Source organism: Fundulus heteroclitus, chromosome 7 (assembly GCF_011125445.2).
Source record: "Fundulus heteroclitus isolate FHET01 chromosome 7, MU-UCD_Fhet_4.1, whole genome shotgun sequence".
NCBI lineage: Eukaryota > Metazoa > Chordata > Actinopteri > Cyprinodontiformes > Fundulidae > Fundulus > Fundulus heteroclitus.
The window spans coordinates 22341154-22356598 of record NC_046367.1 but is presented as its reverse complement, the minus strand read 5'-3'; the positions used below and the strand labels follow the sequence as shown (position 1 = coordinate 22356598).

The 15445-nt window shown below is 41.1% G+C and overlaps 1 protein-coding gene across 4 annotated transcripts in view; it reads left to right on the top strand.

Annotated features, from left to right (window-relative positions):
• The first annotated feature begins 8038 nt into the window (after nucleotides 1–8038).
• gsk3ba (glycogen synthase kinase 3 beta, genome duplicate a) overlaps nucleotides 8039–15445 on the top strand; it is a 52531-nt gene continuing 45124 nt past the window's right edge. For 2 of the 4 annotated variants that reach the window (XM_012875097.3, XM_012875096.3), the window contains exon 1: nucleotides 8041–8882. In XM_012875097.3, coding sequence (XP_012730551.2) covers nucleotides 8795–8882 — 88 coding nt within the window. In that variant the 5' untranslated portion in view covers nucleotides 8041–8794. Of the gene's footprint in view, nucleotides 8883–15445 lie in introns of all 4 variants that reach the window. The other 2 variants (XM_021322823.2, XM_021322824.2) reach the window with 2 other exon arrangements.

The following is a 15445-nucleotide window of genomic DNA, read 5'->3' as shown; positions in this document are numbered from 1 at the left end:
ATTTAAGTTTGACTCCCTAACAATACCTAGGCTTGTTGTATGCCTGCAATATTAGTGTCACTGATTCTGGTAAAATCCTGATCTCTAATCATGCATTTTTGGCCGGAGACAATGACTTGTCTGTTTGCTGCATTAGCTTGAGGGCATTTTGACCCGTCCATTTATCATGGACACACACAAAAAATGTAAAGTGGTGTATCATTAGCATATGTGTTGTGGAAGATGTTGCCTTGCTCCACATTCCAAGGGATGCATGTATGTTGTAAGACTGCATGTAAGAAAGTATTTGCCCAAAGAAAGCCATCAGAAGTCCTGTATGCAGCTCACCAAAAGAAATGTAGGAAGCGTGTGGAGGAAGATACTCTGGTCTGATTTGAAGTGTTTGGCCTACATGCAAAAGTGGGTCTGGTGAAAACTTATGTCACAAATTTAAGGCCCATTGGTCGAATCCAGACTGTCAAGTGAATTTATCGGCCTCAGGGGCCAAAAAAGCCATATCATGTCATAAAGTAGAGGCACATCTTCTTTTAAAGTGTATAAAGTGGTTAAAACTGTGCCTCCTATAGCAAATATAGTTTTTTTTTACCATGTAGTCACAACATCTGCCACTAGATGTCAGTTTTTACATAAAACATTGAAACAACTCAAAGAAATGTCCACACAGAGAAAAATTGATGCAGAATAATTAGACTTTAAAATGTCAAATCCACATTTTTGCCGATAAACTGTCTAAACTCAGCCGAAGGTTGCTACTTTATTTAATGTTACTGTACAATTTTTTTTTTTTTACATTTTTATGTGAATGTATAAAGTTCTGCAATATTCCTCTTAAAAACAGTCTTAGTGCTGCCCTCTTAAGGTTGAACGGTGGCTATTGCAGTTGAATTTTTAAACCAGGGGTGTAAAACTCATTTCTATATGGGGCCACTTTCGCGTCATGAAGTCATTAAAAGGGCCGGTTGCTCATGTATAGATGATACTTTTCATTCCATAATTTCATTCCAGTTCACATAGAAGTATAAAATATGCATGGTAACATAAAAGTAGCAACCTTAGGCCCAGTTTATACAGTTTATCTGCAAAAGAAGTTGATATTGGGGTGAGTTACACTTACAGGAGGCACAGTTTTAGCCACTTTATACACTTTAAAAGGATATATTCCTCTACTTAATGACATGATGTGCCTTTTTGTTGGCTCTTGAGGGCCGGATAATTTACCTTGATGGGCCGGATTCGGCCTGCGGGCCTTCAGTTTGACACCTGTGGTTTAAACGGTACAAGCTTTCATCATCATGGCCACGTTTCGTGTATAAAAGCATCTCAGCACGCACTCAGACTTGGAATTGTGAGCATTGGGAGAATTGATCGATAGTGTTTAGTGTTTGTTAGCTACTACAGAAACTGCCCCCATCCTGTCCTCCACTGCCTCAGCAGCTGAATATGTTATAGAACGGCTGACCAGGGTGGTGCGCAGTTTCCTGGCTTTTTTGTTAGCTGCTGATGAAAGCACAGATAATACACATTTGTCCATTATTTATAAGAGGTGTTAAAGAAGAAGATTTGCTGCAGTGTCGTTCTGTCTTCATCAAATGTGACAAAAAGTGTTGAACTTGGGATCTAAATTCATAATGGGATTTGACTTGAAAAGATTGGTCTTTGATTGACTTGTTGAGAGCGTCCTGTCCTCTGCCATCATCTGTTGGGGTGCCAGCATCAGGGCCAGGGACCTAAAAAGGCTCAACAACCTGATAAAGAAGGCTGGTTCTGTTCTGGGGAAGGCTGTGGAACCTCTGGAGACGATGATGCATATAAGGATTTTTTATAAAATCAAGAAAATTAAGGACAGTCCTGAACATCCTCTTCATGACATTTTCATGGGAAAACAGTCAAAGGCTTCTTCAGGTTGTAAAACAGACCGTCGCCATCTATAATAACTCCTTGACAAAATTATCTAAATCAACATTTAATTTCCCTTTAGGATAAGTAATTAAATAAATACATTTGAATAAAGGTTTATTTTATAACCTGAAATAAATGGGAGCAAAGTTATAATACTAGAGCAATAAGCTCTTTGTAATTAAAATTCTGAAATCAAAAGTTTCATCTATACAGGTGCAGCTGGCCTTTTTAAAGACTTTTAATACTTTTAATGTGTTCCAATACAGAAATGAGTTTGACACCCCTGATCTACAAGTTCCTCTGTGGGGTTTTTTCCTCTTACTCTTACTCTCGTGTGAAAATGTGTGCGGCTGATGGACGACTCGTCCTGCATTACTTCTGCCCTGCTGCCCGTATTTTGAATCTTGCTGTGCGCGAATCATTGAAGGACAGCCTTGGAGAAATTCCCTTTGATATGTAACACAACAAAGTAAAAATAGCTCACACAAAAGACAGACTGCTAACACACCAGCGACAGCGAAGAAAGAAAGATTTTCCTGTTAGGGCGAGTGATTTGCATTTTCTCTGAGACGTGTAATACTAGCATCTAACAAATACAACACTTCTTAATCAGATCCAGTGCTCTACTCACAGGATTTGACTAATAAAAGTGATTATTAAGTACAGCCTTTTTTAATGACTTGTTTTTAAATTACAAAATGCATTTTGATCTGGCCTATATATAAAGTGGTTGTTCTGGTATGAATAACTTTGGGGCAAACCCTCTAAAATCCGTCTGCAAAATACCTTTTTAGTGTAACTTAGCAAAAACAACAATTTACAGGTTAATGTAAATGTGTACTGATCAGAGGTGGGTAGAGTAGTCAACAATTGTGCTCAAGTAAGAGTAGCAGTACTTCAACATATTTTTACTCAAGTAAAAGTAAAAACTTGTCAGCCAAGAAATTACTCAAGTAAGAGAAAAAAAAGTATTCAGTAAGAAAGCTACTCGAGTACTGAGTAAAATAATAACAGCTGATGATTTAATATTTCAAAATTATGTAATCGGTCAGGCAAAAATACAAAGTTAGGCGCAAATTCTGGTATTTTAAAGACAAAAGATATGCGAAAGAGAAAAGAAACACTTTTCTGACTGATTTTTTTCAAAATTAAACTTAAAAGCAATACTCACATCAGCTAATGCAGATACAGTGTGTTAGAACAGTGGCAAGTACTTCCAGTAAGAATATATACTGTTTACTCCATGTTTATTTGACCTCCGAATGGCTCAATGAGCTCAGCAGATAGAAAATAACATTAAAACAACAAAGGTTGTGATAAGAAGAATAAGATAAAGAAGTCTCACTTTAACCTAACTCTAGTTTTTTGTCTCTGGCACATTTTTGGTTAAAACAAGTATTTTCTTCATTCATGAAGTTACTCACAGTAGGTAGAGTAGCCAGAAATTTTATTCAAGTAAGAATAGCAATCATTGAGTTATAATATGACTTAAGTAAAAATAAAAAGTACAGTGCTAAAAGTACATTTTGCTCAAAAAGTTACTTAAGTAAATGTAACTGAGTAAATATAACTAGTTACTACCCACCGCTGATACTGATATACATTTACAGTTATGTGGAGTTGAGCAATATCATTCAGACCCTGTTAAATTTAGATGTTGTTTTCTTGATTTGAAATGGCACACCCATCGGCCAAAAGGTAATGCAACTGTACAAATGGTATTAAGAAAATTTTTTAAATGCTAGGTACAAATGGTTCTCAATAATCGATGGGAAAAAATCCGTTATTGGCTATTACAGCAACCAAAGCTTACCCATAATGGCTGACAAGCGTTCTGGATGTTTCTATTGGTTTCTTTGACCATCATCATTTTTGTTTCTTCCTAATAAGTCATCTGGAATTTTCCAAAGTACGGAACAGCTTGTATTTTTTTAGTAGTACCTTCTGCTGTGGCCACTGGAACTAGAAGGCATTTAGATATGTCCTTGTAGCTCTACCCTCAGGTATCAACAGCCTTGTGTACAATAGCAGACTTGGGAAGCTTCTTTGTCGTGACTTGCCCAACCTAACTGCAGAGAGCTGCTCTTTTTGAAGCTGGGTTGATGTAAACATGAAATAATGCAGAACCAGGAGTTTTCCCACAGGCTCTCAGAATTTGCAGTAGGTATGAACAATTTTGAATGAGGCTTTTACATAAAATGTAGTTTTAACTTTTGGGGAAATCCATGGCTCATAGTAGGATCGTAAGTTGACACACATCTATATTTTTATCCTCCAGAAAAGACACTCTTTTTAAAAAAAAAAAAAAAAGGTATGATTTATTTATTATTTTCAAAATTAGAAAAAGAAACATTGCAAGCAACAATAACAGTCACCGTGCAAGTGATACACACTTCAGTTTCTACAAGTTTTGCATACTCCCCTTGAATATATATATATATATATGTATATATATATATATATATATATATATATATATATATATATATATATATATATATATATGTTAAATGGACATTGACAGCAAAAACAACACAACATTTTTATAATAAAAAGAGAATTTGGATCCCCCCCCACACACACACACACACACACACACAAATAAAACAGAACAAAATGAAAATAGGATAATCAAACCACACAAAATAAATAAACAAAGTTTGCGTGTGTGTGCTATAACCATTACAACACAGATCGTGGGTACAAATTAAAGTTTGCTTTGGTGTCGTCGGATACTATGATACTGGACACTATATGCTTTTCTATTGTTGAAAAAGGGGGGAAAGCTTAGAAAAGGGGTTCCAAAGATAATTTGGTTTAAAAATGACATCTGTATTACCAAACAGGCTGTGGAAGTTGAATAGATGAGATAGCTGAAAGTGAATCAAAAAACATAGTCCAAAGCATGGACAAGGAAAGCCAAGTCAAAAGTTACATCCTTTATAATCAGAGTCAGTAACAGGGGAAACCTGGACCAGCCTACTCCTAGATCAGTGTATCCCATGCACCACTTTACACTGGAGGATTGATGAGGATGGATGCGCTTCAGAACAGACCAGCATTGCTCATCATCGATTTCCACACTGAGCTCCTCAGACCAGGCAATGCGAGGGTAATCAGATGCTACTGAGGAATTAGAGTAAGATATCGCGCTCCTCGAAGAAGGTTGAATTCCATTATTGTGTTAGTTGCAGTAGTGGCGGGGTCTTTGGGAGCGTCTGGAAAGTGTCTGCCGATAAAATCTCTGGCCTGTAAATACCTGTAGAAATGTATGTTGGGCAGTTTAAAGTTTGAAGATGATTGAGCAAATGAGGCTAAAAGGCTGTCGGTGAAAAAAAATCCTTCATACAGATGAGTCCAAGTAAGTTAGTGATGAAAGAAATACAGTATTTAAATCAAATGATGAGTTGAGAGGTATTCCCTGAAACCCCAAACGTCACTTCACTTGAGTCCAGATTTTTAGGGAACGTTTAACAATGACATTATTTGAATATTGTGCTGAAGATGAATTTAAGGTAAGAGAAGAGAAAACAGAGAAGCAGAACCACATGAGGTCTCCTCCATCAGCATTGAACTTGGCTTATTGTCATTTGTACTGCACCAAAGTAACACTGTGTGGATATTTACAGACCAATAATAGTATAAACATTTGACAGAGCAAGGCCTCCTGTGTCCTTGTTTTTTGAAAAAGCTTCTTTCACATTCTAGGAGGGTTTATGTTCCATTAAAAAATGTAAGACTGAGCTCTCAAGTGAGTGGAAAGAGCTTTTTTCAATAAACACCGGAATGCATTGGAAAAGATACAAAAATCTGGGGAGTACATTTATTTTAATATAATTAATTCTACTTGAGGCAGCACAGACCAACGATATATCCTAATATCACGTTGTTTATGGAAAGGGTTAAAGTTGGACAGAATAATCACTTTGGTTTGGTTAAAACATTACTTTAAATCTAAATCTGCCAGGGGTATGAATAATTTTCAGGCTTGATTTCTGCTTTTGTAAATTATTATATATGGTATTAGATAACATATTTGTAAATACAATTTCAGATCCAGGACAAAATGGGTGAGATTTTTGACTGTATTGTTATTTTGAGCCCAAATTCATAAGCCTTGTCTGAAAAACTTGATCTGCCGTTATGACTTTCAAAGACCTCAGAAAGGTAAGTACCAAACAGATATTGGTACTTACAGATATTGTATTTAATTAATCGATCATTGGCAATTGTGAGCACTGCTTTAAAAGCTGACTTTTTATCAATTTATGTGCAGGGCGGACCAAAATGCCATGAAAGGAAATCATCTACAATAATAATAGAGAAGCACACTGATGTCCTTATTAGTTCAACAGATACAGTTAGAGATATTATTCACAAGTAAAACAGAAAGAACAAACATTAAATACATTTTGCTCCCATCACTCGGAGGTTAGAAGACTGAAACACAAGCAAAAAAAGGACTAATGATGAAACTTAAGTCTTTTTAATGCAATAAACTGATCAGAACCTAAACAAACACACTGCCTAAAACACAGGAGCAAAGCAACAGCATGGAAACAAAAGATAGATTGACTAAAAATACAACAAGAGTTTCTTTAGTCACATGTTTGTGTATTTTCACAACAATTGTGTGACATTTTGATGGTTGAAATGTTTCCTCTAGTCTGTGATGGTAAAGAATGAGATGAACCACAAAGATGATGGGTGGATGGATGGATGGATGGATGGATGGATGGATGGATGGATGGATGGATGGATGGATGGATGCCGGGTGCCTCCGATTTAAGCCTGTTTGTTGTTGCGATGACACGGATCACAGAATTTTGAGTCATGATGATGGATTCAAAACACAAAATCTCAACTAAATGCTGAAAATGCAGAGTGGAAATGTCCAAGTGACTTTACTCTGGGTGCTGACTGTGCTGAGCTGACATAAATTACTAAAAGCAGTTGTGGTTAAATCTGAAAATCCACAAACACAAGCTACGGTAGCCCTTTACATTTTTAAAGCTTACACCCAGAAGAGACAAGACAGCCTAACCTTTCTAAAAAAATAAAAATAAAACACAGCCAATCCAATCCATACTGCCATCAAGATTTATCACTGAATATTTTAGAAACATTTTGTTTCATAACATGTCCTCCTGATGAGATCGCTGGTGGAGCACCAAGTGTGTCAGGATTCCCACCCCCCTCCTGTAGGCCGCCTGATCATCACTGGAGATCAGCCCAGCGATTGTTTTATTTTCCGCAGATTTGATGTCAGCTGGCTGGCAGTCAGGGTGAACAGCGGGGGACTCAGACACATCCCTAATAATAATAATAATAATAATAATAATAATAATAATAATAATAATAATAATAATAATAATTATTATTATTATTATTATTATTATAAATAATAATAATAATAATAATAATAATAATAATAATAATAATAATAATAATAATAATAATAATAATAATAATAATAATGATAATTATTATTATTATTATAATTATAATAATTATAATAATACAATTAACCAACTGGGAAACCTTTGCAAACGGGTTTAAAATAAACCTAAATTATATTAACATCAATGCACATATGTCCGTACTATTAATTAGAATTACCGGACAATTTGACAATAATTAGCTGCACGAGGATGTGTCTCAAAGGTGTCCATGAAAGGTATAGGATTGTGTGACTAACATAGCAACAGTGCTGCATGAGCACCGGTGCTCTGTGACAGCTGAGGGGGGCGGGGGGGGGGGGGTTCTGAACTGACAGTCTGGCTTTGAAGCTCCATTCGTCGGAAAAATCATCAATCCTGTGGTAAACTCCGCCCATTGTCCCCGTCATGGCACTGGAAGAAGCCTTTGAAGTCTGGAGGGAGGGCAGCGAGCAAATTATGCCATGTGGTGCTGAAGAGCTACGCTTTCTATTGGACCACAGGCGCAAGGGTCAACGCCCATTTCTGAAGGATACTGTCTCTGATTGGCTGAACTCGCCACCCCAGATCTGGCGTATGCGCGCTCACGGTATTCCTATTCAGCATTGCGAACTACGTCACCAGCGTGAACTCCTTTCCGTTGACTCCAGTTTCTGTACGTAACGTGCGTAACGACAAAAGACTGCGAGCCTGAACCCTATGGGGAAGGAGTAAAAAAAAAAAAAAAAAAGACATTCGGTATCGTCGCACTCTGTACCTCGAGACCATCGTTTTTCTGGGGAGCTCGCCGCTTTAGGGGCGAGGTACAGACGCCGAAAATTGACGACGGCGAGGCCGGAGCTAGCACTAGCGTAAAGCGTTGAAATTAGCCGTATAAAGACCGGGGCGGCGGGCAGGTTTTCCGTTGGAGGATCTTCAGGCTCTGGTTGTAGTGAGGGAGCCGCCATGGCAGTCGGATCATTGAGGCTCCACATCGGGATATGAAGAGGAGCTGCATGTGTCCCTGAATCGGCAACGAACACGGATCGTTTCGCCTCTGGATCCACGAGCTGGCATAGCCGTTTATTGTTCGCGTTTTGTGGAAATCGACCAGGAAAGGGGACTTAAAGCGACCAAGAGAGTGGGGGCCCCGCAGGGAGAGGCCGGATTCAGGACTATTTCAGTCGGAGAGACGTGTCTCGTGAGGCCCGTTGAAAGAAAGTCCGGACTATAAAGGAGTGAAACGATGCTCTGATCGCACGTCGTCGGGGTTTTTCTTTTTTATTTTGCGACCACAGCCCAGCGTGCTAGCGGGCTCTCTTTTGTGCCCTTCCTCCGAGACACACAGATATCATTTTTTTACTGTCACCCCTTTTTTTCTTTTTATACACATATATACATATTTGGATGAGAGGATTCGGCGAATCGATCAGCCCTGCCGTTTAAGCACACCGAGAGAATCAAAAGGGATTTGGATCATGTCGGGTCGGCCCAGGACCACATCCTTCGCCGAGAGCTGCAAGCCCGTGCCGCAGCCCTCTGCTTTCGGCAGCATGAAAGTCAGCCGTGAGTACAACCTTTCTGTAATCCTAGATCTCTCCCCCCCACCGCCCTACCATATCCTGCATGCAACCACCGGGTCATGGTGGTCCCTGCATGTCCCGAGTGTCAAGCTAGCGCAGAGTAGCTTAGCCCGGATGTGGCTCGGCGGCGCGCGCTGCACTGACCGGGGGCCGGTCAGTGCAGCAGGCCGCACCGGGGCAGGGCTGGGCCAATGGAGGGGAGGGGGGGGGGGGTCGTTGGCATCGGCCCAGCTAAAGAAAACGCCAACAAAAAGATAAATCAAGCCCAGTCCTGCTATTTGACGTGTGTGTGAACCGAGATCGCGGCGCATAGCGGGATTGCTCGCCGCACGGCGCCGGTAAGTACGCGCGCGGCGGGGCTGCTGGAGCGGCAGGGCCGGTCTGGATTACGCAAGCGTCTGAGCGCAGCGGAAGGTACGCCCATCGATGACTCGGGCGAAACCGACTCTGCCTCTCGGGAGAGCCAGGTTGGGTCAGCTGGTTTCTGTGGGCGCGGGGTTAGAGATCGGCGGAGGTCCAGCCGATGAAGGAGCGGCGGCCGCCGAGATCAAGCCCCGGGCCGCTGACCTGGATGGGTTGGTGGGGGTGTCCAGCAGTGCAGGAGCAGAGGGAGGAGGGAGGAGGAGGGGGGGTGTAGTCTGGGCCAGACGCGGCTCTCTGATCTGATCTGGTGTCCGAAATCTTAAAAGAAAGCCGCCCAGCAGGTTAGACGTGCGTGGACCAGAGTTTCACCTTTCTCCCCATCCATCTCTGGGCTGGAGAGATGGTGAAAAATTAGACTGCTGAAGAATGCTGATGATGCTTCAGGGATGAGACCAAGAGGGCCAAATGTCAAAACAAACGATTTTCCTCTCAAGCATTACAAACCTTTTTTTTTGTACCATACCAAGAACTTATGTGTAGGTTCAAAATGAAGGCAATGACTAAAAGCTGAATTTCTGGACTAATTCGGCCCCTCAACAATTGATCTGTGCCCATTTTAGTGAAGAACACACATTTCCATCCATGTTTATCACTGCTGAAAACATTTTTTTTTTTTTTTGCATAACTTGTGTAATTATTTCTAATTTTTGGTAGAATCTGGACCTAACTCAGGCTACAGATGCCTGCCCTCACATATTTAACTGGTTGATTTTGATCACACAGCTACTTGAAAACATTTACATTTAAAGCATCCTGCTCTTCAGGTAAATCAAAGCAGGATTTTTTTGGACCAATGCTTTTGCTGTAAGCCCCTGCTGTGTTGCTTTACGATCCCGTGACCAGACCGCAAAGCAAATCCGAAGGCGACGTTGAGGGGACGTCACTGGCGAGATCGCAAACCGAGCTACAGGAGTAGCCGCAGATCCGTCGATGGTCAAATACCGACCGTTAGTACAGCAAGGGCTGGAGGTGAGCACGTTCCCTCGGTTCCGGTTCTCTTTTGTGGGCCCTGTACCACCCGGACGGCGCCGTGCAGGAACCTCAGCTACTCGCCGGCACGAACGAGACAAATGCAGCAGTCCTGAAAAGATGGCGGAGGACCAGACTTGCACAGACTCTGGTTTAGATCGGAGCAAGGATCTGAACGAGTCCAGATAACTTGTGTGTGTGTTAGGAAATCTTGCATATAAGACACTTCAGTTTATTATTGTTTGTTTTTTTTTTACTGTATTGTCTGGTTCGTCCAACTCAGTTAAAAGCTATTCTCTTGGAAAACGTAATATTCCGATTAATAAAAACTGTAACTTTAAATAGTCCTTGTTTACAGTGTTCTTTATCTACAGGCCATTTTTGTTGCTTGTGGTTAAAGCAGAGAAGAGGCAAAACAGAATCGCAGTTACGATTGACCGAAATCGCAGTTTTGATTTTTGGCAAAATCACACCGCCTTAATTTTAAATCCATCAAACTTTAGTTTGGCCATAGTTTTATTTGTTAAATACCCTCTTCTTTAAGAAGGATAATATAAATATTGACTATTTTTAACTGTTAACAACAGTAATGGGTCAGCTTCTTGAAGGAGCGTCCCATTTCTCTGAGGAGTATTTTGCCCGCTGCCTGAATCCGGGCCGGTTCAGTTCTGGGGGAAAGGTTAATGTGGCACTTTAAAAAATGAGCGCGTGTGACAAAGGCAGCCGGTTTCTGCCACGGCGTGGCACGATTTAAACCGCGACAGTGAGAGCTACATGGTTGAATATTCAAAGCCGCCCTGCCCCAGTTTTACCTTTGACTTATTTAGGTGTGTTTGGTGAAAAGGAGTCTGCTGAGGAAGGTTAAAAGGTCGCGATGTGTTCCTGTGTGATTGCAGGATGACGCCTGAAGGTAAGGCTAAGGGTCAGCTTAAGGTTTCAGCTCTAGAAAGAACATCATTTACCCTTTCTGGGATACTTGTCACAAAATCAAACCTGTTTTTTATCATTGGGGGTGGGGGTTGCATATTAAGGAAAAGGCATCAGCTGTGAAATTCTACTGAGTCTGTGATTGTTTGACTATAGGGTCTGAGGAGGTTTTAATGCTACGTTTTAACACGTTCATCCTTTACTAAGTAGGTGGTGCTCAGCCTGACATTTCTGGTGCTGTAATGATGACGCTTTTGATTTCAGGAAGAAAAAAAAAATGGGCCAAGCAGGAGGTAAATGTCAAGCTAGCTGTAATATGTGCTTAATTCATGTGTCCGACTGGATTACCTTTACAGTACTCCGCGCTTAGAGCTCCAATTTAGGGTTTTATTTTTTTTTCATGTATCAAAATAACAATATAGCATTAATCAATTTGCCACATTAAAGTATATTTTTGCAGCATATAAATAGGTTTTAAATAAAATAAATGCATCAAATAGAATCAGTTGGCTCATAATAAAGATTTTTTTTGTGTGTGTGAACGTTTCATGTTAGGACTGTGATGTGGTAAAGCTGTGGTGTTTTTAGTATTCCACATGAAAAAAAGTTATAAATGTGCAAATGTGCACAACAAAAACTGGAAATAGAAACTGGCTTTCTAAAGCCAGATCAGTGCAAAAATAAATCTCAGTGGACATAAATGTCATAAGTATGTTTGGTTTTATTATCAGTCAAGATGCTGACATTAGATTTATGAAATATAAAAAGCAAGAAAAGCTGCAGAACCAAACATTTGAATTGATTCAAAGACATTTTTGCGTTCCTTCTCCAGGATGCGGCCTATGCGCGCCGCATCCTGGAGAAGGAACGCAAAAATGTCTTTGAATCAAGTTCTGCTTCATTTTCCCCCTTTTTTAATAGTGGGAATGCGTCTCTTTATACACGCGGGCGCGAAAAGCCATCATTAGGGTTGGACGAGGCGTCTCACCTACCACGCCGATACGCTCCGACCCGCATCTCTCATTAGCCAGATGCGACTCTTTCACGGCTCCCGCTGCGCGTCTGCTGCTGGAAGGCATATAGGAGCGGACTGCAGCCGCAGAGAAAGTCCAGCTCTCGGATGCTTGGATTTGCTTTCGTCAAATAATTTCGTCCTTTTTCAGCGTGAGTAACTACTGTGAAAGTGCTGTGTTGCTGAGTAATGACTTCAGCTGCATTAAAAAAATATATGTATTATATATAGTTTTCTTAAACTCCCCCAAGTCAGATTTCTCCTTCAGAGTTGCAGGATAGACAGATCACTGGATCTATGTTGCACCTTGGAACACCTATTTGTCTTTTTTTTTCTCCACCTTGCAGTCAGTTACCCTAACCTCCACCGTCCTGCCGCGTATGCACGCCCAGCTGCACATGCATGGTCCGCGCTTACGCGGGAACACGCCAGCTGATGACCCTAAGCAGCTGTAGCATGTGCGTATAATCATGGAGAGAATGCCGCGTTCCCCCTACCATGTTGTTCGCAGGGGTTTATGTAGGTTTTTTTTTTTTTTTTTTTTTGTAGGGGGGGCTGAAGCAGCTGGCCAAGAACAATGAGGGGCCTGTTTAGCATTTCAAAGCTGCAGCCCTCTTCCCTCCTTTGCCTTTACTGTCCCCCCTCTCTTGCATTTTGCAAGAGATAATGAGAGCAAAATGAACCAGTTACACTCTTTTGAGTCTGATTGAAACAGCGGGGCTTGCAGGCAAGACGAGAACTGTTACAGTCGGAGAGGAAGATGAGGGGGGGGGGGAGAAAGAATAGGCCTGATCAACCTAAGCTGAGCTTGTGCGGCGCAGTCATCTCGGTGGCTTTGTGGATATCTAAAATCTACGCGCCCACGTCGGGGTCTCGCTAAAAGCCTCCGTCTCCACCTCGGTACGGCCATGTTTGCTGCGTGTCAGAGCTGACATTCCTGTTACTGGATGTTCCAGTAGCGCAGTGAATTATCTCATGAGCTGAGCGCCGGCAGCGGGGCACGATTGCCTCCACACGTCGACGTCTGCGTGTGTGCGTGTGCTTCTGCTCGTGCTGGGAGACCTGCGTGCAGAATCAGATGACGGCCCCCCCCCCTTGCAGCCTAAAGGTTTGAGCAGTCTGGATGTGGTCTGGTGGGAAAAGCTTAGCTGCAACCAGTGCCTCTGTGTGAGGCACTGGATTATGTGCTAACCGGGTGATGGATGCTTGTGTATGTAGTGTGGATGTTTGGATTTGTGCAGGTTGTTGGTGCGTTGTGCGGAAGGGACACGCGCGTCAGTCAAACTATCCGAGCACTTTGCGTTGTGGTGCATTTTTGTTTTGTTTTGCATCATGAAATTATTGATTATTCATAGGAGTTTGGGCTAAAAAAGACGTCTCTAGTTATTCCTCTGTGTGTCCAGCCTTTGCTTGGTCGACTAAATCAAAGAGGTCCGGCCTTGAGCCAGCCCAGTTTAGAAAACCTCCAAACACCCACTGAGTTCTTTAACTCTTTGGCAGCTCAGTGATGTGTCGGATTTACCCTCGTTTAACTTTTAAACCTTACTAGGGAAACACAGAGCTACTTTAAGGTCGTTTTTGATATTGCGAAATGAACTGACAGTTTACAGTGGATGTGTCACAGTTCATGTGTGATTTCAGTGCATAGATGTGTTTTTCAGCATTTAACCTGCCAAACACTGATCAGATCAGATTCTGGCCATTTTTTTCCCTTCTTTGTTGTAACTCTACTTGAAGCTGATCAAAGTCACATATGGGGTACCACCACTGAGCTATATAATACACTGGAGTGCTAATCACCGTCTTTTTGAACGAGTCGCTTTGAAGCCACCAGCCGCCATATTGGTACTCCCTATTTCCCCCCAGTAACTATGGAATATGTGTGCTACAGCATCGAATAACGAGGATTTTCTCATATGGCATTTCTCAAATGCCATATAGTTTTATGTTATTTACTAAAACTATCAAGTACTGAGAAATTCATGTGCTGAAATATTTTGCATTATATTAATTTAAATATATATGTTTAACATTTATAAATATATAAATAACAATATACAAAAACATATATTTACATATGTGTATACATATATACATATACACATACTTATATATATATATATATATATATATATATATATATATATATATATATATATATATATATTTTTTTTTTTTTTTTTTTATGTGAATAACATGTAAAATATTTCAGCACCTAATTTCCTAGTAGCTGATAGTGTTAGTACATCCACTGACTGTAGAATTACCTGTGAAACATTTTCACAGCCAGAAAACTGCTTGTTGTTGCAACCAAATCCTATGGGATTCTGTGAGAGTAGGGAGGAGCAAGATGGCGGCCAGTGACTTCAGTTTTTCGGCAAAATCAGCACTCCAGTGTATTATATAGCTCAGTGGGTACCACAAGGTTAAATCCCGGGACCCCTTCTATTCAATATCTCTATGCTTCCACTAGCTGGGGTTATAACAAGAAACAAGATTAGTTACCATAACTATGCAGATGATACACTGCTCTACGTCACAATGCCACCAGGTGACTCTAAACCAATCCATGCACTGAACGGAGGCTTAGAACAAATCAATGCATGGATGGGCCAAAACTCTCTCCAGCTGAACAGAAACAAAACTGAAGTTATTATCTTTGGACCCAAAGAGGAACGAACTAGAATCAGCACACAGCTTGAGTTATTACAACTACAAACTAGTGATCAGACCCGAAATCTGGGTGTAGTGATGGACTCAGACCTGAACCTTCAAGGACACATGAAGACAGTAAGTCAGCCGTCCACCGCCTGAAGAACGTTTCCAGGATTAAAGGACTGATGTCCCAACGAGATCAAGAGAAACCCGTGCATGCCGTTATCTTTAGTCGCATTGCTGCAACGGCGTCTTCACAGGTCTGTCCAAAAAAAAATAAAAAATCAATCAGGCAACTGCAGCTGGTCTAGAATGCTGCTGCTCGTGTTCTCACTAAAACCAGGGAGATAGAGAACATCACCCCAGTTCTGAAGTCCGTACACTGGCTCCCTGTATCTCAGGGACTTTAAAACACTTCTGTTAGTCTATATATCACTGAATGGCTTTGCACCAGAGTACATTAAAGACTTGTTGTTGCTGTATCAACCCTCCAGGCCACTCAGATCTTCTGGTTCTGGTTCTACTCAGCATATCCAGAACCACAAGCAAACATGGAGAAG